Here is a 27,336-nt window from a genome sequence, read left to right as displayed (position 1 = left end):
CGCAGCGCCATCGCGGTCGCGCCCACTATGGGCGCCTGCATCGGACTGCTCGTACTTGCTTTGCGACTGCACGCCGTCGCTATAGCCAGGACTATAAGCACAGCCTAAGACTTTCCTTTCCATCTTGGTATCTGAATGAGGGAGTTAGAGGCTTTGCCTAGGCAAATTTGGGTTCAGCCCATAGTGATACCGCACAAAAATGAGCAGCTAAAGGAAATCAAACAATTTCCAAGTCTCAATTTACTGTGCATACAAACTACAGTAACTAATATTTTTTTTTAAATACTTATAGGATTTTGATGTTAGTAAAATAAGGGCTCAATCGCCATTTGTTTATTTTGGTCATAGAAGGGACTGCCTCTTTAAAATGAAAGCCATATATTGAGTACTCAAGCCTGATTGACAGCAACAAGCTCAACTAATGCTTCCAAATTTCCGCAGGCAATGTGTTGCTGCTCTCTCTAGCAGATAGTGATGGCACCCTTTAATAAGTAGGAAGAACAGTGTTTCACATCCCAGAACGCTTTGCAAAAGAAGCAAAAATAAACTGGATTGGTTCAATCAGTTCCAGTCACCTGATTTCACTTAGTAGCTTTCCTAACTAATTTTATATGTCGGTTGAAATGGGAAGTAAATCCCAAGAAGGTGCTTCCAATGTCCAGGATAACGGTAGCAATATAGCTTTAGGAAACCAGGAACTTATTTATCCTTTATAGAGTGGTATGTGCAATAAATAGGCATAGAGCTCATAATACAGCCATAATATGGGACTCCAATAACAGGACAAAACCCCACTGCGGATGTGTGAAATGAATTCCCAATTAAGAGAACCCACCCGACACCCACTAATGGGAGTAATGGTCCTATGTCCCTAGGCTAGAGCAATAAATAGCCTAACTGCAACAATAATATTTGAATGGAATATAAATAACTCACAATTATTCTGAGTCCTGGTAGAAATGGCGTGCCTCCGCCCATAGAATCAATGTGTAAATCCAAAAAAGATGATGGAGCACTGCCTGTGGAATAAAAGGGCTGGAGCCTCCAGGTCTTTTATTCCACAGGCAGTGCTCCATCATCTTTTTTGGATTTACACATTAATTTTATATGTCATCACTATAGATTTTGTAGTACATGCATTGCATTTTTATGGTTAATATACCAAATGACTGTCACTACAAATACACACTCCTAAGCCCAGGGTGCCCTGGAAGCACTGTAATAATGCAAGTCAACCATATGTAATGCACTCACTCCAGTGGCTGAAAGTAGAGAACTTACTGTATTTCATGTAGGCCTATATTCAATAAAGGGTGCTACACTTTAGCACACCCTAACTCCCACTTAAATACATGGGAGATAAGATGAGCTAAAGCTTAACATCTGTTAGTGAACATGGGCCCTTGAATGAAATAAGTTGGAATCTTATTAATGTTGCTAGAGTGCTTTCCTTAATCATCTGTCAATAATAAATTGTTCATTGATATAATAATCCGCATTATATGCGTAACCATCCTTGCCTGGGAGTTGACATTGAGTTGAACATTGATTCATACCTGTTCAATGAGCTGGGTTCATGAAGGCTGGGCGTTGATACTTGAAGATAATGTAGAATAAGGATGGACCCCAGGAAATGTTATAGTACAAACGAGAGCTTTATTGATAGCCGGTGATAATGCTCATCCCATTAAAACATTCTTTCATTACACACGTAAACTGGGGTCATTACAATGTTTTTACATCAATGATTCTTCGCTAGGTAACTCTTCTTACTTGAGGGAGGTACTTAGGCTATTTCCTTCTCGTGTTAGCTATATTGGCCATCTCCTATATAGCGTTCTTTATACTCCATTTGAACTGGACCCCTTCTGGGATTAGCCCTGCTCTCTTTCTCAATGGGATTGGTACCCTGGGTGAACCCACTGTTAACCCTTTACGGCTTGTAACCCCTTAATTGAAACAGTTGTCCCTAGGGGGGCTTCATATGGTATTGTTTTGCTTCTATTACCTGTGTTCATATTTGAGTGTTTGGATTTTTTTTATTTTAGAAATAATAAAACTATTAAATTAAACTAGTTACAAATCTCTTCAGACATTGTTTAAAAAGCTTGTTATATTTTTACTGCACCAAAACACAAATGTGGGGTACTATAAAATAGATGTATTTATTTTCTATAAAAACTTGAATTTGCGTGTCTGTGTCTATCTATAAAACCTCTAGTGCTGTTTACAACAGTGACTTCCTGAGTCTATTCCTAGTGATCAGGTCATTCTGTAGCAGTTTTATTTTTGGGGTTGGGGAACTGTACATTAAAAAAATATGTACATTACATTATCATAATGCAAAAATGTATGAAACTAAGGTGGGGTGCAGCGCCCCCACATCCGTATTTCCAGCTACCATGGTGAAAAATGAATACAGGTATGTATGTCTATTGACATCGACAGTTACTACAACCTTGATATGCAAGGTCATCTGTATCAAAGTCAAAACATGAAGGAGTTATGTATAACATTGGTTTGTGAAGTTTGGAGCAAGTTTGCTGATGAATATGCACCCCTGATTTTTTTAACTGTTTTTTTTTCTGTGTATCAAAGTCTCTCTACTGCAAAATTAATATTAAATATTATCAGAAATGCTTTAAATTGCATTCCTCTTATTGCTGATCTTTAAACTACATGTGGTCCTCGGTATCCGACGGCCCGCTTTCTGTTGAATGCCTTATCCGAAGTCGGAACTGCTTATCTGACGCTCACCGACGCGGATTAATATGGAGCCGCAATCCGACGGTCTGTTATCCGACAGCGGTGTGAGTGACGCATTACGTCAGATAAGCGAGGACCGGCTGTACTTTGCAGCTTTGGTAAATATACTCCATAATTCATAGCTGTAAAGCAAAACAGAAACTTTTTTTTTACTTTTGATCAACGTATTGCTGCACTTTACCCCAATTTTGCTCAAGTTTACTACTTATGGCGTATTTGATCATTTTATTTTACAAAGCAACGATTCCTGCAAATGGAGGAATTCCATATCGAAGCCTCCCATTTGGAACAAAAAGAAAGATGAGAATGCATCAGACATATCAAAGGGAAAAATAAATCTCATCGAAAACCTCTTGTATAATGTTTGTTTTTATTTTGATGCTTTTGCATTAGCTTTGGAGCAGATCTCCATATGCGTCCTGAAAGCAATTTGAATATACACATTTGGATGTAAAAGTGGAGTTTTGTTTTGGGTCTCTTCATGGAGGGGGGTTGGAAGTAGAGGCGAGGTGGGTGCTGCAGCCCCCCATGGGTTATATATATACAGAATGCATATCTTTATTTATATCGCACCATCCATGTCCACACCGGTTCACCGCAGTAATACACGTGACATAATAATATAATATAACAGGTAATGGGAAGAAGCGCTTCAGGCATAAAAGTAACATTAGGAAACACAGTCCCTGCCCCAAAGAGTTTACAATCTAAGGATTTGTACATTTGCACTTCATGGTAATGTGTCGATATTATGTATGTACAGTTCGTGTGTGTGTGTGTGTGTGTGTGTGTGTGTGTGTGTATGTGTGTGTCCGGGGCTTTTCAGTGGATAGCACAGTGTAGCACTGCAGGAGTTGCATCTCAATTGACCAAACCGCACATAGGACACTGGATATGTTTCTTGCAGGGCTGCTCCCTTTCCTCTCGCGATCTTTGCAGCTCTCCTGCAGCCCTCCCTCTTTACCCCGTTACTCCATCCTCCCCTCCCATGGCTGCTCTCCGCAGGCTCCTCCGGGCGGTCCGTGCCCCTCAGCAGCCGTGGTCCTGGGGGGAGCCCCGCAGAGCCTCCCTGCAGCCCCCCGGGGGGACCTCGCCACCACGCCGGAGCTTGTTGCTGGTGGCCGGGGCGGCGGGAGCAGGGGTGGCTCTGGCTTGTTATGTCGCTTACCGGGAGCATAGCATGCAACACCGAGGAGGAGAGCGGTACTATCGCGACACGGAGCCCCTGTACAGAGGCAGCGATCGGGGAGGGTCGCAGGGCCGGCGGGGGGCGAGCATCCTGCTGCCTGTGAGTGCTGCCAAGGAGACGGTAAGAGGATGGCTGTGCTGTATACACACAGAGGAGGTGCTGCACAATGTATACACACAGAGGAGGTGCTGCACAATAAATACACACAGAGGAGGTGCTGCACAATAAATACACACAGAGGAGGTGCTGCACAATGTATACACACAGAGGAGGTGCTGCACAATGTATACACACAGAGGAGGTGCTGCACAATGTATACACACAGAGGAGGTGCTGCACAATGTATACACACAGAGGAGGTGCTGCACAATGTATACACACAGAGGAGGTGCTGCACAATGTATACACACAGAGGAGGTGCTGCACAATGTATACACACAGAGGAGGTGCTGCACAATGTATACACACAGAGGAGGTGCTGCACAATGTATACACACAGAGGAGGTGCTGCACAATGTATACACACAGAGGAGGTGCTGCACAATGTATACACACAGAGGAGGTGCTGCACAATGTATACACACAGAGGAGGTGCTGCACAATAAATACACACAGAGGAGGTGCTGCACAATAAATACACAGCCCCCACACCGCTGCCAAATGTGCGGGTTTGTACTCAAAGTAAGGACATTGTGGGGATTGTCACTAAGTGACTTGCAATACTGATGCCAAAAATCAGATAAAGCGCCATAGTGCGGGGATTTATGTGCTTTTGTCCATCCCATGGGGGACAAAAGCATCAGTCAGACTGTCATTAGCAGTCTGTCATCTAACTAGCAGTCTGTCACCTAGCAGTCCTGTCACCTAGCAGTCCTGTCACCTAGCAGTCCTGTCACCTAGCAGTCCTGTCATCTAGCAGTCTGTCATCTAACTAGCAGTCTGTCATCTAGCAGGGTGTCTGCTAGCACATGGAGTGCACAAACTTTTACCCCTGCGCCCCCCTGCGTGCTCTCCCCCCTTGCTCGCTACCCCCCCCCCCCCTTCTTACCTTGCCTCCGGCATCAAATGACGCCGCATGGTCATTTGACACTGCATTGCCATGGCAACGTGCCGTCGGCGACAAAGTAAGAGAACTTAAAGCGGCCTTGCACGGTCCCCCGACATTTAATTGAAATGCTTTGGGGAAGAGCGATGGGCCTCCCCCCCCTTTAAAAAACCCCCCATCTTACGCCCCCAGTTTGCTCACCTCTGATCTAGCAGACTCTTCTAGCTGGGAGTCATCAAACAGGGGTGTCATCTAAAAGTCTGTCTGCCTGTCTGGTACAGTAGCAAGGTGTCAGCTATCAGGGTGTTAAATGGCGCTGTGGGGTCACGTGACGTTGCCATGGCCCCGCGGCATCATTTGACGCCGGAGCCGGGGGGGGGGGGGTGGGAGGAGAGCAGACAGGAGGGCGCAGAAGGAATAGTTTGCGCACCCCTGATCTAGCAGACTGTCATCTAGCACAAGGGAGCGCAAACTTTAACCGTTACGCCCTCCTGTCTGCGCGCGCTCCCCTCCTTACCTTGTCTTCAGCGTCAAACAACACCACGGGGCCACGTTACCATGGCGACGCGTTGCCAAAGACAAGGTAAGGGACGTTGCATAGGCCTCACGCGGTCCCCTGGCATTTAATTTAAATGCTGTGAGGAAGAGCGCAGGTCCTCTGCAACCGCCGAGCCCCCCCAGAAAAATCTTGCACGTCTCCCAGTTTGCGCACCACTGATCTAGCAAACTGCCACCTAGCTCGGTGTGCTTGGTTCGTATGAGACGACCTATAATAAGTGAGAACTTCTAAGGCCGTGGCCATGCTTGGTGCACGCGCGCGGTGGGGCGCGTGACGCCGCTGCGATTTGTGGCCTGTGGGGTCTGGAGGAGGAGACGCAACCAAAAGCAGCTCTCATTATAATTTGGATGAAGGGAAGCAAAGGATGCACTGCAACTGGAAGGTTATTTTGAAAAAATATATGGGCAAACTCCAAAATAAAATAGAGGGTATTTATTAAATGGACTCACAAATGGGTGTATATAACGGCCGCACCAACGCGTTTCGTCCCGCAGGACTTTGTACACCTTGATAAAGTCCTGCGGGACGAAACGCGTTGGTGCGGCCGTTATATACACCCATTTGTGAGTCCATTTAATAAATACCCTCTATTTTATTTTGGAGTTTGCCCATATATTTTTTCAAAATAACCTTCCAGTTGCAGTGCATCCTTTGCTTCCCTTCATCTCTATTGCTTCAAGACATCAGGAGTGCACGCAGAGGAACCTTCATCCGGCTTTGGCGTTCCAGATTCCAGTATACCCCCAGGGCAGGTAATGGGCATTAGCCCTTATCTTATTACCTGGTACCCCTATGGGGATGTTTATGCACTAAGGGTGGGATGTGCAATATTGACCATCTTTGCGGTAGTCAGGCAGACTGACCGCTAGGTCTTTATTTTTGCCTCCCCTTATATGATGATGCTATACATATGAGCCTACGGATTAATACAGTGTTCCTATTTCTGGACTATCTTTTTCAATTATAGAGATGTATGTGTGCACACACGGTATTTGAGCATTGCTCTACCTACTCTTCTCCTAATTATAATTTGGAGGCGTGCCCGTGATGTCACGTGTGCAGTTCGCCCTCATTGGCTGAACCGCGCACGTGACCCTGCTGTCGCGCGACAAAAAAACAAATAATTTTGTCTCTAGCATTGCTCTTCCCGACGCTCACGTCCATGCACACACTATGGACATTCGCATACACTTAATGTGTTTGATCGCGCGTGATAAGCATGGACTCGGCCTAACGAGTCTGTATCAAGGCAACTTTGGAACACAATTGACTTAGAATGGGTCTTTTTATTTTTGAGCCTCTAGGCTATTTATTATGGGATCCATAGGGAGTGCATTAGCTTGCATGTCAAAAGGAGATGTTTAATGTGATGTATACAGTTCAATGCTTTAATCCATCATCCATCAATTTTTTTATGTTTGCATCAAACATGAGGTGGCATAAAATTCCCTACCTAACACTCAAATGTAATAAGCCTGTTTAAGAATTGCCATTGAGTCAAGCAGCAAATAGCAAAATAAATAAACATTTATCTCAATGGTGACACATGCATTTCATAGGTATGGTATGTCATGGATGGAAAATAAGTATTGGTAACAGTTACCAAAAAGTGCTGGATGTCACTTGTACAGTAAGTAGGGTTGATAATTAATTTTTTATCAAAACTGCTGAATGTACTTTCTATTGTAGGAACACTGATTAAAAAAAATCTCAGCAAATCACCCTGATTGCAAGAGGGCAACCTCACTTACATAGTTACATAGTAGATGAGGTTGAAAAAAGACGTACGTCCATCAAGTTCAACCTATGCTAAATTTAGACAACAGTTACTTTATTCTATATCTATACTTACTTATTGATCCAGAGGAAGGCAAACAAAAAACCCATTAAGGGGAAAAATTAATTCCTTCCTGACTCCAAGAATTGGCAATCGGATTAATCCCTGGATCAACATCCTTCCCATGTATACTTATTTGGTATATCCCTGTATACCTTTCCCATCTAAAAAGATGTCCAACCTTTTTTTGAACAAATCTTTTGTATCTGCAATCACAGTCTCCATGGGTAATGAATTCCACATTTTAACTGCCCTTACTGTAAAGAACCCTTTCCTTTGTTGCTGGTGAAATTTCCTTTCCTCCAACCTTAAGGGATGGCCCGAGTCCTTTGTACTGCCCATGGGATGAATAGTTCTTTTGAAAGCTCCTTGTATTGTCCCTGAATATATTTGTATATAGTTATCACATCCCCTTTTAGACGCCTCTTTTCTAATGTAAATAAATCTAATTTAGCTAGCCTCTCCTCATAAGTTAGAATGTCCATCCCCTTTATTAATTTGGTGGCTCTTCTCTGCACTCTCTCTAGTTCTATAATGTCTTTTCTTAGGATTGGTGCCCAAAATTGTACTCCATATTCAAGGTGTGGTCTTACTAATGCTTTGTAAAGGGGCATAATTATGTTTACTTCCCTTCCATCCATTGCCCGTTTGAGGCAAGATAAGATCTTGTTTGCCTTTGCAGCTACTGCATGACATTGGGCACTATTGCTAAGCCTGCTGTCTACAAGCACTCCTAAATCCTTCTCCATCAAGGATTCCCCCAATATATCTCCATTTAATTTGTAAGTCGCCTTTTTATTCTTGCATCCCAAATGCATAACCTTACATTTATCTGTATTAAACCTCATTTGCCATGTACCTGTCCACGTTTCCAGTCTCTCCAAGTCCTTCTGAAGAGAAATTACATCCTGCTCTGATTCTATTACCTTACACAATTTAGTATCATCAGCAAAGATGGAGACTTTGCTCTCGATCCCAACCTCAAGGTCATTAATAAACAAGTTAAAAAGCAGGGGTCCCAGTACCGATCCTTGAGGTACTCCACTAACGACTTTAGCCCAACCTGAAAAAGTTCCATTTATGACAACCCTCTGTTGTCTGTCCTTTAACCAGTTTTCAATCCAGGTGCATATATTATTACTGAGTCCAATTTTCTTTATTTTGTACACCAACCTCTTGTGTGAAACCGTATCAAAAGCCTTTGCAAAATCTAAGTAGACCACATCAACTGCATTACCCTGGTCTAAATTCCTACTTACCTCCTCAAAGAAACAAATAAGGTTAGTTTGGCAAGATCTATCCTTCATAAATCCATACTGACTATTACTAATAATTTTGTTTTCCATTAGGTATTCCTGAATATTATCCCGTATTAAACCTTCAAGTAGTTTCCCTACTATTGAAGTAAGGTTTACAGGTCTGTAATTCCCCGGGTGTGATCTAGCTCCCTTTTTAAATATAGGCACCACATCTGCTTTATGCCAATTTTGTGGTACTGAGCCTGTGGAAATGGAGTCCTTGAATATTAAATATAATGGTTTTGCTATTACTGAGCTTAACTCCTTGAGAACTCTTGGATGTATGCCATCGGGGCCAGGTGCCTTATTTACTTTAATTTTTTCAAGTCGCTTATGAACTTCTTCCTCAGTTAACCAATTGGTCATTAATATGGAGGTTGCGGCTTCCTCCTGTGGCGCTACTATTGAACTTGATTCTTCCCTGGTAAACACAGAGGCAAAGAATTTGTTTAATACCTCTGCTTTTTCCTTATCTCCAATAATCTGCCTACCCATCTCACACTGAAAGTGTCCTATATTTTCTTTTCTCATTTTTTTGTTATTAAGGTACTTAAAGAACTTTTTAGGGTTGAACTTACTTTCTATTGCAATCCTTTTTTCATTATCCATTTTTGCTAATTTAATTGCCCTTTTGCAATTTTTGTTACATTCCTTATAATTCTGATACAATGTCTCTGTCCCTTCTGACTTAAAGAATCTAAACGCCTTCCTCTTCTTGTCCATTTCCTCCCCTACCTGTTTTTTTAGCCACATTGGTTTTGACTTATTTCTTATATACTTATTACCCAAGGGTATACACTGATAAGTGTGCTTTTCTAACAATGTTTTAAAGACTGCCCATTTATCTTCTACATTTTCCCTGCAAAAACATCATCCCATTGTATTACTACTAGATTAGACCTCAGTTTATTAAAATCTGCCTTTCTAAAGTTTAAGGTCTTTGTTGAACCCAAGTAATCTGTTTTTTGATAATTTATTTCAAATGAGACCATGTTATGATCACTGTTACACAAATGTTCCAGGACTTGAATATTTGTTATTACTTCTACATTGTTTGATATGACCAAATCCAGAACTGCCCCTCTCCTGGTTGGTTCCTCAATAATTTGGGTCATATAATTATCTTTAAGCACCCCCAAAAACCTGTTTCCTTTTGTTGTAACGCTAATCTCATTGCCCCAGTCTATGTCTGGATAATTAAAATCCCTTATTATGCAAACATGACCCAGTTTTGATGCCTTCTCCATTTGCAAAAGTATTTTAGCTTCCTCAATCTCACAGATATTTGGTGGTTTATAGCATGTTCCCACAAACATTTTCTTTATACTTTTACCTCCACTGCTAATTTCTATCCACAAGGTCTCTACATTTTCATCATTCCCTTCATAAACATCATCCCTTATAATAGGTTTTAGATCTGGTTTAACATATAGACATACTCCACCTCCCCTTCTATTTGTTCGATCCTTCCGAAAAAGAGAATACCCCTTTAAATTAACTGTCCAGTCATGAGTTTCATCCCACCATGTTTCAGTAATGCCTATGATATCATACTGCTCCCTTGTAGCTATTAATTCAAGCTCCCCCATTTTATCTGTAAGGCTTCTTGCATTAGCAAGCATGCATTTAAGTTTTTTTTCAGCCTGTACTCTTATCTTATCTGCTCCCTCCTTTCTGCTCCCACTTGGTTTAGTCTTTAGAAGTTTTCTAGTATTATCTCTATTTACTATGGGTATCTCACTGCTTGTCAAACTTGCACTTGCCCCCATTCTACCTCCATACCACCTTGTATCCTCATCTATTCCATTTAGTTCATTATCTGTTTCATTCCCCTCCCCCCTCCATCCTAGTTTAAAATCTCCTCCAACCTTTTTAGCATTCTCCCCCCTAGCACAGAAGATCCCTCTTCATTGAGGTGCAATCCGTCCCTAGAATATAGATGGCACCTCTCAGAAAAGGAGTCCCAGTGCTCTAAAAACCCAAACCCCTCCTTCCTACACCACTTTCTTAGCCATGCATTAACCTCCCTGATCTCTGATTGTCTCCCTGCGGTAGCGCATGGCACTGGTAGTATTTCAGAAAATACTACCTTGGAGGTCCTTGCCTTAAGCTTTTGGCCTAGATCCCTGTAATCATTTTTTAGGACTTCAATCACATACATCATTTTCTACCATAGGTTTCAGCTTGATCATTTTTTTTAAAAACCCTGATTGCAATTTAGCTAATGGGGTGCTGACTCTTTGGGTACAAAAGGGGTTCAATGTCAGGATGAAACTTTTATACACAACAGTTATTTCAGAGGCTTCAATGTCTGTGTATTTAGTCTAGATCCACACTGCTCCGTTAAGTGATTTAATGTGACTTTAACCTAACTTAAACTTTAGGACTAACCACATAATCTTTAAAGGATGATAACAAAACGTTAAGCCTGGGTTAAAGAAGCAGTCCAAGTTGCCGTTAAAAATAAATAAATAAATAAATAAATTTACGCTAAGTTGTCCTGTCCGCAATCGGCGAAGATTCGGCTCGGGGTTCACTAAATGACTGCAGGAGCAGTATTCTGCAGTCAGTGTGATTTTTGTACATTTTTGCTATAGAAACAAACAAGGATTGTTATATTATAATATATTAAAAATGTAATAAAGAGTTGTTTAAAAAAAAATGCTACAAGTATTTTCTCATAGTACAGAACTGATTATTAAAATAGAACCCCACGTAGAATATTGCTTGGTCTGCAGCTATAAGTAAACAAGTGTTGTTTTCAGCATTATTTCACTCTCCTCTCTTTCTTAACTTAAGTTAAACACCTATTTCAAGGTCTGGACGAGAGTAACGCAAAGACATACTCGGGGCTTTTTTTTTTACATTAGCTGAAGCAGCCGATCAGGCCATTTTTGACTGAAATTTCCCATTGAAAATCTCCAAGTGATTAACCACTACGGTACTATGAGAAAATACTTGTAGCATTTTTTTAAACCACTCTGAAAGACATAATACATTTTTAATGTATAATAATGTAACAAGCATTTTTTGTTTCTATAGCAACCATTTACCAAGTCACTTCCTCTTCTGAAACAGGCTCTGGCACACCCCTTTTTGAGCCCTGCCCTCTCTCTAGCAGTGCACCAATTGTATCTAGTAATTGTATCTATTGACTGCCTGGTCACATGATCTTCCCCACAGAACTTTGCATCTTGGATCCTCATCTGCTGCCCTGACAGCCATTTAGTGAACCCCCGAGCCGAGTCTTCATCGAACGATTACAGGAGAACGGATCGATTTAGCAACTTAGCTAATTACTTCTCATTGCGTGAATTGTATTGATGCGCATATTAAAGGGGAAAAAATTTAAAATAAATAAAAACCGGCAGTTTGGACTGCTGCTTTAAAGTCGCATTATTCGAAGATGATGAAACATTATGCTACAATAATGTGAAGTTAAGCCTACTATATGCTAATGAGCCTATGCTTCTTCTTTTTTTTTCTCTCTTCCTTGTTCATATTGCTTTCACAATTAAGTGTCAAATTCCTCCTGTAGTTGTCTCTTTTACGAGGCATACTGTAATAATATTTTCTTGGGCAAAAGCCATCATTGTGATAGCTTTATAATTCAATCACGATGACTGCAGTTATATAACTTCTGTATCATTCTTTCCTCAGCAATTTATTGGCCCCCAACAGGAACAGTACATATTGTTGCATGCTCATGGTTTGTTACTGTTCTGTTCTGAGTTAAGCTTACACTTCTAAAACGAATAATAAAATGAAAATGAAGGCGTTACATGGATCGGTTCAGTGCTTTCCAACTTTCTATCTACACTGTACTGTGAAACTCGTTCAAAGTTTCGTTTCACCCCTCTAAAGCCAGTTTATCTACTTGCTGTGTCTAAAAAATACTACTGTTCAGTGGCATATCTTATTTTTAAAAGCCTATATTTTACAGCATAAAAATGTCTGGGGCCGCGGCTATAGTGCCTTCGATGGCGACACGACGGGTGACGTCACCCGTCGCCACAGGCGAAAGTTATATTTCGGCGGGCGTCGTCGCGGGTTTCCTGACATTTGATTGGTTCAAGGGCCGTCACAAGAGACGACAGCCCTTGAAAAATCAAATTTTGCCGGCTACCTGTTTTTGAGACGGCGCCGTTGCGCTTACTATCAGCGCACGCAGCAGCTGCAATGCATTTGTTTTCGGGCGATGTCGCTGGCACTATATGCGCGGCCTAAGAAATTCTGACTGTACGGCAATCATTTCATTGGACAGTTATTTATATAAAAAAAAAAAAATACAAATTATGAGATGATAGTGGTTTAATAAAAACCCAGTGTTCTATGTCGGGGTGGGCAAACTTTTTGCCCTGCGCCCCCGCTGCCTGCTTCCCCCACTGCTCGCGCCCCCTCTCCTTATCTTGTCTCAAGCGTCAAATGATGTCGCGGGGTCATGTGGCATCTTTTGATGCTGCGTCGTCATGGCGATTTGATGCCGCGGGTCATGTCACATGACCCCACGGTGTCATTTAACGCTGCGTTGCATCGCCTGCAGTCGTCTGAGTCAAGGTAAGGGAACTTACAGAGGCCTTGTGCGGTGCCCCGGTATTTAATTTAAATACTTTGGGAAGAGCGCGGAGCCTCTGTAAGCGCCGCACCCCCCAAAAAATCTTTCGCATCCCTGTTCTATGTGACATTGGCTGAAAACCACTGTGCTAATGTTTTTACTTTGTTGCACTTTACAGGTACAGGCCTTCTGGCTGTTGGATTAGAACTTCAAGAGTCAATAGATGTGCACATGTAAACCACAAATAGATTATTTATTGATATAAACACCTAAGGACATAAACTTTCACAGCAAAGATGGGATCATTATTTTTTAAGTGTGAGTCATCGTGTTTTTTTGTCATAACCATTGTGGTGAGTTGGTTCTTTTAGTATAACAGATTTATTGCTCATTATAAAGAGGCCTTAGCTGTGTGTTGCTGACATTTGACAGGGGTGTGACGGGGTGTGCACCGTGCTGCCTACAGCAAAGAAAAGGCCCATGCTTCTGTGCGGAATTTGGAACAGATTATGTTGATATAAGAGCACTCACAATTACTTCATTACATCTGCTACGAATGCTCAGACTTCCACAACAAAGCAGGGATCAACTGGAAAACAAAAAGGCAGGCGACACTGCAGTGGTTTTGTGATAAACTTGTGAAATGTATTGGAGGAGTGACATTTTGGGCTTGCTTTGGACCAGAATGTGGAATAGACAGGAGAGAGTAGACCTAGTTACATAAATATAGATAAGTAGAAAGATCAGTGCTGCTGGGTCATTTCAAACATTATCTTATTTCTTCTTCATCGACAAGAAAAAGCAATAACACCCAGGTCACTTGTGGGTCAGTCTCTTACCTCATATAGCATCAATATTCTTTTATCAGACTACCTGCTCAGAGCTCTGTGTATCCATGTGTATGTTTTTCTATGCTTCTGTTTCTCCGTGCTTTTGCGTATCCATGCTTCTTTGCATCGGTGTATCCATGGTGTACTGTTGTACAGCGTCTCCAGCAGTGGCGTATCTAGACATGCGCGGACCTCCGGCAAAACAATTTTCAGGGCCCTGTGACAGGGTGAATTTAGTATGCCTGGGAGACCTATGTATAGGTCTGCAGTCCAGCAGTCACCTGGTTAATCACAGCTTTGAAAATGCTGGGTTAATTAAACAGGTCCCAGTTGCCTCGTTAAGGGGCTTGGAAAAACACACTATTGACTTGTTCAGGGTTCTTCCTGACTGAACCAGAGAAACACATGCTGAAGCTCTGAACTGAGAACGCCTGCAATAAGGTCTGTTTATATTGGAACTCTTGCTCTTCGGTATCATGGACTTGAGAACCCCTTGCCGGGAAAAGGGTGAAGCCCTTATCAAGGATTTATGTTTTTGTTAACCCTTTATATGCTGAAGATAAGCTTTGTTTTGTGTAACCTGTCGGCGAAATAAAAAGCCTATACTCAGAACACCCACTTGTCGTTGCGCTGTCCCTACACCAGGCCCCATTGTAAGTGAACGTATTCCATAGATTCAGGAGAAAATTTGCCCCGTGATTTTATTTATTTATTTATTTTTACACATTTAAATTGGCTCAGAAAAACTAAAATATACTATGCCAACGCATTTAGGGATAATATCATCCTATTTAGTCAACATATTATGTTACATCTTTATATTCTTTAATGTGTTAGAAGGAAATTAAATATACTGCACACATACAGTATAAATATAGATTAAATATAAAATATAGATTATTCATGTACTCACCATTTATTTTTAAGTTGGAAGTTCCGTTTCCGCACTTTTCCTCCTCATGCCTCCTCATCTCTCCGTCTCTTCCTCATCTTTCCCTCTCCACCTCCTCATCTCTCCCCATCCATCCTCATCATCATCCCTCTTCCTCATCATCCCTCAGCATCAGCTCTCTTCCCTTCCTCTAGCTCTCTTACCCTCCCCCTCCTCCTTCATGCCTACCTGTGGGGCAGGATGATAGAGGCAGGCGGGGGGAGATGATGGTACGCAGCGGTGGGCCGCCAGAGTTAAGCAGAGGAGCAGCCGGCAGAGGAGTTAGGAGTTGCACAGAGGCAGAGCAAGACGGTCAGGGAGGAGCTCGCTGTAGCAGCATAGACACCGGAAGTAAGAAAGGCTTCCGGGTTGGATCGCTGGAGCCCGCTCCTCCCCGGCCATCCTGCTCTGCCTCTGTGCAACTCCTAACTCTTCTGACAGCTGCTTCACTCTGATGGCCTGCAGCGTACCATCATCTCCCCCGCCTTCCTCTATCTGGGGGAGAAGTGAGAGAGAGAGATGGTCAGCAGTGCCACCGACAGAGAAGGAAAGCGGGCCCCCAATGATCACTGGCCTCCGGGCTTTGCCAGGGCTGCCTGGACTATAGCTACACCCCTGATCTTCAGCAAGCGTTTTCCTGATGCATGCTTTGAAGACAATCACACAAGTAAAGGTTGCTGTCAGGAACCTTTACTTGGCTAGTTATCGAAATGCCAGACATGAGATGTGATTGTAGCTACAGTCTCCCTAAAACTCTTGGGGGTTGTTTATCAAAGTCTGCAGGCTGCAAAAAACCCACTATAAACCTGGCCAAAACGGGGGGCAAAAACAGTGCTTCAGATTTATCAAATAAATATCCCATTGGTTTCAGTGGGAACCATTTGCCACTGGAACAGTTTGCTAATGAGCCCCTATTTCTTTCCTGGAATAAACTGGATTTTTGTAGTAAATTATAGAGCAACCTTTTCTGTAGACAATAAAATAACAATTTTTCCTTTATTTAGCATTGCAATATAAGAAATAAAATCGCAGTGAGCTCCAACGAACTTGCAATCCCTTATTTTTATATCATACTCATGGCTGGGATATGGATACTTGGACTTCGAGAAGCCAGTGTTGCAAATTACAAGCCTAGTCCATCTATAGCTCATCAGACTATGATACAATTTTTTTGATCGACATAAGAATTACACAGAGTTCAAGTGTTTTGTTTTGCATGAGCTTTTGAAATTAGATAGTTAACCTTCTCAGGTACCACATCTGAAAAGAGGACCTAGTGTAAAAGTTCTGGAAAGATCATGTACCACCCTATGAATAATTCTTATGTTTCCCGTCTACTGTGGCTACAGTTTAGGTTCAGCCTCACTTAGGATGAGAGAGATTTAATAGTAGTAATAGTTTTATAACGTTTACACCTGACTTTTTTTGATACCCTTAAAAATCAAACAAGTTTTTAAGTATTTTTAAATATTTTTTTTGTGGCACTGTGTGCTCATTTGCATGTCATTTCCCAGAATCCCTAGCTGCAGTGGAAGCATTGCATGCTAAGAGATAATGGTGAAAAGCAGGTTTGCAGACCTGTGTGGGACACGCAAATGTGCTCACAAGTGATATTTTTATTTGCTGTAAATCATTTTTTTTTTAAAGTCTGAAAATGAGATTAATTTATTTTATCACAAAACATTTTTTCCAAATTACATTGACATTGATTTTCATAATTCATGATATCATTCTCTAGAACAGTAGACTTCAACTTTTTAGGAGCTGCAGAACTCTTTAAGGATGTATTGTGACTGCAATCTCATCCTACCTATCATATACCCTAATTCAATGTGCTGTGAAGCTGCTTCCCGGTGCCAAAAAAAGATGTAGTTCTCATGTATTTGAATGGAGCTGATCTGTTACCCAGCTCATGGAAGCAGCTTCACAGCATACCGAATAGAAAGCTAAAATTGTTACCACTGTAAAAGCTTCATTTATTTTAAATCTATAATCTTTATATTTGTATACAGTCTAGAAAAGTGCAAAATAACATTTACTATATGTCACGAACGCCACACACGTGCATGTGATTGTGTATGTGAAATTGGTTAAAACTTTCAACTATCCAGCTGACTCACCCCCGCCGGGCACTAAAAATGAGCAATAACTACCTCAGAACAGTCACGCTACAACTCAATGATGCTTCCACCACCAAGAACAATTTAAGGTCTTACCCTCAGGAGTCCTTGGTCCCGTTTACTGGAAAAAGTAGTAATTAACACAAAAACCCAACGAAGCAAAATGTGCCAAAAAATGCGGTCAATCGCTTCAAAAGGTACTAGGCTTGTTTGCAGAAAATAAATGTTACGAAAACATGCAATATTTATATGCAGGCAGTTTAATGAAATAAAATATATAAATAGAGAGCCTATACGTTATCAACAAACAATATTAGATTCCTTCAAAGATGTGTTGAAGATGTGAGAACTCACGTGCTATGGCTAGAATACACCTCTATGTTGAATTCTGCTTTTGATACTCAAATGAATTGTTTCTATGCTTAGCCTCTGTGACAAAGACTGGCCAACCTTTTGTGGGTTTCTTATCTCACACTCATCAATCTTTCTAGATATTTATGGCTGGGAAAGAGAATGACTTTAAACCAGGTGAATTGGAGAGTATAAAGTAACCTATATCTCTCTCCCTATAACCCCTAGAATAATGCTCCCTCATCATTGCATTCATATGATTTTGCCAAAGGCGTAGATATAATTTTTGCTAACGGAACTTCTACTTTTGAAGAAGAAAACAAATATCTGAGATATGCAACCCAGATACCCTGTCATGTTTCCTGTTAGTACAATTCTATATTTCGGCTCATCACAAATCAATATTTTGTATCCGTGTTAATTAAACCAGATTTTTTAAATGCCGTGGGGAAGAGTGCGAGGCCTCTGCAACCGCCCGTGCCCCCCCAGGAAAATCTCCCGCCCCCCAGTTTGCGTACCGCTGGGTTAGAGGCATTAACGTGACACTATATATCAACAAAAGGGTTCCATAGTACACAGGTTGAGTACCACTGTGCTAGAACATTTCAGTTCAGGACAAATACTGCTGTGAAACAATTTTTTTAATAGAGGCTTAAAAATAACTCATTTTGATTTTCGAAAAATAAATGGTCTGCAACTCAGCCCTGATTTCTACTATTTATGAGATGATCTTTCTTTGGTAGGCAAGAGTCCTTATATAGCCATTGGCCACAGCAAAGTTTAGTGTTTTACCCTTTATGCTTGTCACAATTATGTTTTTGGACATATGTTCAACTATGTAACTAAGTTAAATTAAAAAGTGGCTCAGTGAGTAAAGGCACTGATTCTTAAAAAAAAAACAACGACACTGAGTTTGAAGCAGAGGAGCCTGGTTCAAATCGTGGTGTCAGCTCCTTGTTAACTTTGACAAGTCACTTTTATCTCCCGGTGCCTTACGCACCAAAGACATAGATTGTAAGCCCTACGGGGCAGGGACTCGTACCTGCAAAATTCTATGTACAGGGCTGCGTACACTGTCAGCGCTATACAAGAAAAATCATTATTATTATAGTAGTAACGATATATTTCTGAGCGATTCCATTTTATTGCAGTTCCAACAATTGTTGCAAAGTGAAACTTTCTCCTTACATCTTAAAGAGCTCCTTTGTCACTCTGGCACATCATTTCAACTCTTAAAGTATAAGGAAGGTATAGACAAGAGTCTTAAACAAATGGCAATAGATAAAGTGAAGGTGCACGGGAACAAGAAGAGAAACCCCAAAAGCCCTCTGAAGAACTTGTTATATATGTATGCTTATTTGACCTTTGGTGTTCAGTAAAATATTTCTCTTTGGCGTATTCTGGTTTGCTGGGAACTCTGTATATTTTGTATATCATTTCAATTCTTGTAGCATTCACTCCTCATGTTCACCCCTCGTACGGTATATACAGTCCCCCCCAAGCAATATCAGTGTAAATTGCAGTGTGGACAAAAATCTAAATTACTTAGGAGCCAGCCAGGATTTTTAGGAACAAGCAGTATGCGGTGAGGAGGGGAAGTGTTCCGGTTCCTCCCTTCCCACCGACAGCGACCCTGTGTCAATATGTGTGTCAGTGTGTATCTGTGACACTCAGACACACACTCTTCCCTCTGCCACAGTGTAATATGAGAGCAGGAGCAGACAGAGCCCTGCACTAAGCAGCGCAGCGGCAGATAACCTGTTAATTACCGAAGCAGCATCATGCATGGAAGCTGGAACGCGCTGTTGCTGTTGGCGGCGGTGACTGACAGGTCAGTCAGGGTGGCGCCCAGGCGGCAACAGCGCTCTCCAGCTTCCACGCCGGACAGTAAAAATCCCAGGATTTTTCCACCCCTGGCTGTACCTTTTTTATAGTATGTTTTTATGCCCGCATTTGAAAAAAATACTAAACATATCTTCAAATATGATATGTGTATTAGCATCAGTAGGTTACATGGGTGAGTGATCTGTTTGCAAGAACCATAGTAAGGATCTTACACTTGAGCCACTGGAGTTTCAGACTTCTTAAATCAGTTCCACATACTTGTGTTACCTAACTTTTTAATAGAACCCTTTTACAATCCTGCTGCTGACTCAGTATAAACAGCCTGTAAAACAACATGTAGCACTCGGTCGGTATGCCAGTTTATGTTGCAGAAGTAGTTTTGCTTGCTCAGCTGCAGACACTGATAGGTAATTTAAGGATCATGGCTCTGAACAGTATTTAGCTGTGCAATTGGATCTTAAGGGGGCAATCCAAGCAGCACTTTAAAAGAATAAAAAAAAATATATTTTTTTGCTTTTATATTTGCAGCATTTGATTACCTTTTATTGAAAACTAATTACCTAAGCTGCCTACTGATTCGTTCTCCCGTGGTCGATCAGCAAAGATCCTGCTTCCCAGGGTTCACTAAATGGCTGGTTTTCCATTTCAATGTATCCTTCAGTCAGTGTTACTCAGCAGCTACAATGTATTATTATATTACTAAGGTAACATTATCTGTTGTTACAGTTCCAGCTCAAACTGCTGGGAATATTGGCAAGAAATTATCACAAACAGGAAAGTGTTACAAAGATCTTGGACTAAAACCTGCTATAGAAATCAAAGGATGCTCAGTATATTAAAACTCATTAAAAATAGCATTGAGTTGAATAATAAAAAAAGTAATTATTATCTAATACTACAGAACTTATTTATCTAAAAAAAAAAGCTGTGTGTGCTGAGCACGCGCATAGTAAGTGAAACTTCTTTGTTTTTTGTCACATAAATTTTATTTGTGATGGTGATGTTTTTAATTAAAAATCACAAAACAATGACTTCCAAAACACAAAAGTTTGACCACATGTTTTAGCTATTTGCACATCTATATTTATAGTAACTGAATTATTTGTGTCTGCGTGTGTCAGTCAGTGTGTGTGTGTGTGTCTGCGTGTGTCAGTCAGTGTGTGTGTCTGTGGTGTGTATGTCTCTCTCTGCGACCTACACCCACCACGACGTAGCTGCGGACAAGGAGAACTCTGTCTGAGTCTCCTCCCCCGGCGGAGCTGTGGGCTGTGTTTCCTGCTGCAGCCAGCCCCCCAGCGGAGGTACGGAACATGGGAGGTGCTCGGCAGCTCACAGGGTGGGGAGGGGGGGGGGCGGGGGAGTAGGCACATCACTTGTGGGCGCTGTTCGGCGCATCACTGGGGTGTGTGTCAGTCTGTATGTATCAGTCAGTGTATGTCAGTCAGTGTAGGTGTGTGTGTCAGTCAGTGTAGGTGTGTGTCAGTGAGTGAGTGTGTATGTGTGTCAGTCCGTGAGTGAGTGTGTATGTGTGTCAGTCCGTGAGTGAGTGTGTATGTGTGTCAGTCCGTGAGTGAGTGTGTATGTGTGTCAGTCAGTGAGTGAGTGTGTATGTGTGTCAGTCAGTGAGTGTGTGTGTGTCAGTCAGTGTATGTGTGTGTGTGTCAGTCAGTGAGTGTGTATGTGTGTCAGTCAGTGAGTGAGTGTGTAGGTGTGTGAGTTAGTGTGTATGTGTGTCAGTCCGTGAGTGAGTGTGTATGTGTGTCAGTCAGTGAGTGTGTGTCTGTCAGTCAGTGTATGTGTGTCAGTCAGTGAGTGTGTGTGTGTGTGTCAGTCAGTGAGTGTGTATGTGTGTCAGTCAGTGAGAGAGTGTGTAGGTGTGTCAGTCAGTGAGAGAGTGTGTATGTGTGTCAGTCAGTGCGTGAGTGTGTATGTGTGTCAGTCAGTGAGTGTGTGTATGTGTGTGTGTGTGTGTCAGTCAGTGAGTGTGTATGTGTGTCAGTCAGTGAGTGAGTGTGTATGTGTGTCAGTCAGTGAGTGTGTATGTGTGTCAGTCAGTGAGTCAGTGTGTAGGTGTGTGAGTGAGTGTGTATGTGTGTCAGTCCGTGAGTGAGTGTGTGTGTGTGTCAGTCAGTGTATGTGTGTCAGTCAGTGAGTGTGTGTGTTAGTCAGTGTGTGTGTGTTAGTCAGTGTGTGTGTGTGTGTGTGTGTCAGTCAGTGAGTGTGTATGTGTGTCAGTCAGTGAGTGTGTATGTGTGTCAGTCAGTGTGTGTGTGTGTGTGAGTCAGTCAGTTTGTGTGTCAGTCAGTGAGTATGTATGTGTGTGTGTATGTGTGTTAGTGTGTGTGTGTGTGTGTGTGTGTGTGTGTCAGTCAGTGTGTGTGTGTGTATGTGTCAGTCAGTGTGTGTGTGTATGTGTCAGTCAGTGTGTGTGTGTGTGTGTGTGTGTGTGTGTGTGTGTGTGTGTGTGTGTGTGTCAGTCAGTGTGTGTGTGTGTATGTGTCAGTGTGTGTGTGTGTGTGTGTGTGTGTGTGTGTGTGTGTGTGTGTGTGTGTGTGTGTGTGTGTGTGTGTGTGTGTGTGTGTGTGTCAGTCAGTCAGTCAGTCAGTGTGTGTGTGTATGTGTGTGTGTGTGTGTGTGTGTGTGTGTGTGTGTGTGTGTGTGTATGTGTATGTGTCAGTGTATGCTTCCTGCGGTTTCTCGCCTGAGGATAGCTGGCCAGCTCCCCCGCAATGATCCTTCTCAGGTGCCCCACCGAGAAGCACTCCTCTGTCACCCCGATACCCTCCATCAGGTGGTTAAGTCCTGAAACCAGGCTCCGGATGTGAAGCTGTAGCTCGGGGGGGCAAGGAGGGCAGCTCCATGTCCTCCAGCCCCGGGATCCTCTTCTTGTCCGGCCAGCTGCAGTTGAGAGCCTGCAGGTGTCCGCCAGGTAGCAGCGGGAAGAGAGAGGAGAAGGCCGGGGCCAGGAATAGGTGCGGGGAGATCGGGACCAGCAGCAGCAGCGCCCACATCACCTCAGCCATGAAGTTCACCCCATCCACTCACCCCCCGCAGCTCACCACGAACACAGCCTTCGACTGGTTGGCAGCGCCGGCCTCGAAGCTGGAGAACTCCTTAACTTGGAGGGCCCCCGCGGAGAGCAGCAGCAGTTCGGCGCAGCCGCACCAGTGCAGGATCTCAGCACTCGTTAGCTGTGACGGCGGTGAGTATGTTGAGCGGGGGGGGGGAGCAGGAGGGGGGAAAGCCATCCTCCTCATTCACCCAGCAGCGCAAGGTCTCCGAGCCGCCCGTGAGCGTCGCCATGGCTACCGCGCATGTCAGCGGGCAGCAGCGGCAGTTAGGAATGGTGGCGGCGGACGTGGGCATGCGCAGGGGGGCTGTGTCTGAGTCTCCAGCCCGGCATCTGATTTGTGGAGCGGGTGTGATGTCAGTGTTGGGGTCGGGCTGAGCCAGAACACAGCCCGGCCTCAACTGCCAGCACTGACGTCACATCCGTTTCATTTCTGTCTCCACAATTCTTTTTTGCCCCAGTTTGAATGAGGTGCCACTAAGGAAGTTTCACTTCAAAAAACCACACGTAGGATATTGCTTTAGCTGCGCTTATAGTGCCGGCAACAGCGACGTCGCTTCAAAACAAATGTATTGAAGCCGTTGCGTGCGCTTACAGTAGGAGCGGCGCAACGGGTTGGTCACGATCGCTGGAAGTCACTTCAGTTTGATTTTTACAGCGACCGTAGCGTGACGTCAGCATCGCCGTCGGGTCGCTGTCGCCGGCACTAAAAGCGCAGTTTTAGCTTGCTCACCCTTAAATGTGCAGAGTAAAACCGTGTAGGCCTATCATACCTATATAGGGCTTTAAAAATGCTGCACTTTTTAAACTAATCTCCAGTGTTAAAAGCTGTGCACTCTGCCCCAGTGCTGTGAGAAAGTTACAAGAATTGCTTTTCCTTGGGGCTTATTAATGAAATAGCAATAGCGCCAATCGGGGCACAATAGCTCAAATTCCCAATAATTTAGCAGTTTAATGAATAACCCCCATTTAGTGGAGTTCCGTGGCAGTCCCTTTATTCAGTACTGTTGTCACCATCTATCTGGTCCTTCTTTGTTGCAGATTGTGTTTCTGCTGCATGTATTGTGGACTCGTCATATCTTAAAACTTTGGGATCTCTGACCAATGGTTTAATAATTATATTCATAATGCAGGTGACAAATTAAAGAACGGTAGCGTCTAAATGCTCAGTGCAAAGCACAGCACCAGAGTCAATGGATTTATGTATCAAAGCCGCCTGACTGCAAAATAATAGCAGCAGATTTATCAAACAAAATACTCCATTGCTTTCAATTGGATTTTTTTTTTTGCTGCCATGAATCTGATGTCATTTTTGTTCCGATTTTTTTAGCACCGTTTTATAGCTTTTGAGAAAAACCGGGAATATGTATAAAGCATCACAACTGGAGCACATGTGGAGTTATAAGCTATGCCAGCTATAAGAAGTATAAATAACGAGCGTCATACATATGGAGAAGGGGCAGATTGGCACAAATTAAAAATGTTTCCTCTGGGAAGGGGAAGATTTCTTTGCGCTGAAATGTACTTCAAGTCAGACTTGTTAGAGATTTTTGCCACAGATCAAGGGACCAAACGTGACAACCCCGCAGTCCGAAACATATTTCACTATAATATGCACTGCAGCTATTGCCTCTTCCTATCTCTTCCTATTGTTCCATGCAAAGTTGATGCACAAATGCTGCACCTGATAAATCAAAGAAGAAAGTCCCAATGTCTTAAATGGGGATATTTTAACTTGGTGAATTTGGTGCAGTTTAGTTGCATCAGATTCTGCACCCGGGAGATTATTATAAATCGACCCATTGGGATCTTTGTATCAACAAAGAGACAAATGTGGCACTGATCCTTTTTTTGGAGCAGAGCCGCAGAGTATGTAAGAACAGTTCTTACATCTGATGCAGTATATAAGACTTACACCGCTTCAGATGTGGATGATTTTTAGGGGCAAATAAAAGGCAAAAATAATTTTGTAGAGGGGCGCAGGCGTGTGATACATCTTATTAACCTGTGCACTATGTGACTGCCCCCGAACTCGTCCTACAGACACTCCCCAAGGTGCAAACTAGGGCAGATAGGGCAAAATTGCAGCAAAATGATTTGATACAGAGGTGCAGGGGGAATTGCACCATTATTTTAATTCAAAATTCTTTTGATACAATAGAGGCAAATAGGATAATACATTAACACAGACATTTATATTCAAAATGTGTCTCCCTAGCTATAATGTGGGGTGAAATCTTCTAATTTACTTCATTTTTACTGAAAATGAGTTGGCAAAACATTTTTGTTATCTCACAAAACTAATGAAATAAGTGTTTTCTTTAGTTTCAGTTTAGTGCAATTTGAAGTTCTGTAAATCGTAGGTTTCTGTTTTCTGTCCCTTTGCTTTGTTCAATACACGTTTTCTGATCAGCAGTGGGGAGTTCCCTTGGCAAACTGACAATCCACAAGTACTATTGTGATGCACAATCAATAGTGTGTTCTGATCCTGGGACAGGGGTATGTCCTATTTAATGCGAGTCTTCACTCCTGTATATCAAGTTATTCTAAAGCATAGTTTCACTATAAATATGTAAATCTAAGCAAATTGCTCATGGAATACAAGAAGCAACTTTTAATTAATGACTTAATACACATCCAAAACAATACAGTCTGGCTCCAGTTACATTCTAACTTGAATACAAACTATTTTAGCCACATCAGAAAAAGCTGAAGATACAATTTTTTCATGTATAAACCTATTTTTCTACTTTTATATATGTCTTTTGGGGTGCACTGGAACTGAAATCTAGATCAAATGGCAAGCTGCAGGTTTTCTATCTAGCACATCAGCAAAGAAAGTATTACAATCTAGAATCTAGTACAATATACAGGTCTTTATCTGCTCTCAGGATCTGCATGTTTTTATAAAACCTTTGACGCAACCTTTGAGGAAATACAGAACTCATATCACTTTTATATTTTACTGCAGTTCTTAGGACCAAATGCTACTGAAAATGGATTGTAAATTGCATCAAACCATTTAAAAATTACTATACTGTTTTTATTAATTGGGAGTGATTTAGTCATACAGAAATAGCAATTGGATGCCTTGCTGTCAAATGATGTAGAGTGGCGAGAAAGTTTGTGAACCCCTTATGATTTTCACATATTTCAAACCTAAAATGTTGCATATCTTAATCTAAGTCCTAATAATAGGTGCAGATAACCTGATCAAACAAATGACACAAAAACATGATACTTTTCAAACATTTATTAACCACAAATGATTCAACATTCGATATCCATGTGTGAAAAAAGTATCTGAACCTTTAGATTCAGTACCCCCTTGTGCAGCAATGACTTCAACAAAGAAGTTCCTGTAACCTCTGGTCAGTTACTCACATCACATCGGTTTTGCGGAATTTTGGCCCATTCCTCCTTAGGCTGCGTCCCCGCTGGCGCTGACTGCGCTCATGCTTGAGCGGTGACGTCACCAGCTCTCCAAGCATTAGCGCCGGGTGTCCTGGCTATTTTGCGTGCGGGGGGCGGCATTAGGGGCTTGTTGAGCGCGCTTCAAACTCCGCATGAGCGGAGACAGGACAATTTAAATTGCCAAAACTAAACTCGGCAAGCGCAGCGCGCTCAGCTCTAGAGTGGCCACAGCCTTACAGAACTGCTTCAATTCAGTGACATTTGATGGCTTCCTTGTATGGATAGCAAAGAGAGTGGGTCAAAAACTAGTAAAAATATACTTTATTGGTCCATAAGGTTTTTGCACCTCCATTCTCTCTTTTATGGACCAATAAAGTATATTGTTACTAGTTTTTGACCCACTCTCTTTGCTGTGCGCCTTTACCTCTATGGATGCGGATTTGGATGTTCTAACAAGCTTCAGCACGCTCCACACACTAGTACTGGATGGGGATGCTCCAGAGATGTGAGTAAGAGACTTTATTCTATTCAAGATGATATGCTTTGTGGTTCAATAGTGTTCCAGGGCCCAACCCAATGAGGTTCTGTGCAGGGAGTTTGCTCCTTTGCTCAGTTCCTTCAGGGAATATAGGTCCCCATTAAGGAAACCATAACACAGGAACTTCTGCTTCAATCTATACATTGTTACCCCCTATGGTGTTTGTGGATTTATTATTGACCAGCATAATTTTGTAACTATAACGGACCCGGCAATGGAGCGCATATTCCACACTAAGAATTCAGTACATTCTAAAATGTGGACTTTCTTCTGCAGCTATTCTTCTGTAGATCTGCTTGTGTGTTTAGGATCATTGTCTTGCTGCATGACCCATTTTCGTTTCAGCTTCAGCTCACTGACCGATGTCCTGACATTCTCCTCTAGAATCTTCTGATACAATGCAGAATTCATGGTTCTGTCAATGATGGCAAGCGGTTCATGTCCTGAGGCAGCAAAGCAGCCCCAAACCATCACACTCCCACCATCGTGCTTGACGGTTGGGATGATGTTCTTCTGTTCGAATTAAATGTTTTGGTTTTCACCAAACATAACGTGTCTCATTGAGGCTAAAAAGTTCAACCTTTGACTCGTCTGTCCAGAGAACATTGTTCCAGAAGTCTTGTGGATCATCCATGCGCTCTTTGGCGAACTTCATACAGGCAGCAATGTTCTTTTTAGAGAGCAGTGGTTTCCTCCTGGCTATCCTTCCATGAACACCATTCTTGTTCAGTCTTTTTCTAATAGTTTAGTCATGAACACTCACATTAGCCAAGGCGAGAGTGGCCTGCAGATCCTTGGATGTTACTCTGCGGTTCTTTGTAACTTCCTGGTTGATTTGCAGGTTTGTTCTCGTAGAGATTTTGGTAGGACGACCGCTCCTGGGTAAAGTGACTGTGGTCTTGAACTTTCTTCATTTGTAGACTATATGTCCGACAGTGAATTGGTGGAGCCCCAAATCCTTAGAAATGGTTTTGTAACCCTTTATAGA

At 42.4% G+C, this 27,336-nt stretch overlaps 1 protein-coding gene across 1 annotated transcript in view; it reads left to right on the top strand.

Moving 5' to 3' along the window:
• Positions 1-3,702: 3,702 nt before the first annotated feature.
• MICU3 (mitochondrial calcium uptake family member 3) overlaps positions 3,703-27,336 on the top strand; it is a 172,230-nt gene continuing 148,596 nt past the window's right edge. Inside the window, 1 exon segment of the mRNA XM_075565887.1 lies at positions 3,703-4,075. Within this exon segment, the coding sequence (XP_075422002.1) occupies positions 3,755-4,075 (321 nt within the window). The 5' untranslated portion in view covers positions 3,703-3,754.

Source organism: Ascaphus truei, chromosome 1 (genome assembly GCF_040206685.1).
Source record: "Ascaphus truei isolate aAscTru1 chromosome 1, aAscTru1.hap1, whole genome shotgun sequence".
In the NCBI taxonomy this organism is placed as follows: Eukaryota; Metazoa; Chordata; class Amphibia; order Anura; family Ascaphidae; genus Ascaphus; species Ascaphus truei.
Note: the sequence above shows the minus strand (reverse complement) of the source record. Positions and strands in the feature narration are given on the sequence as shown.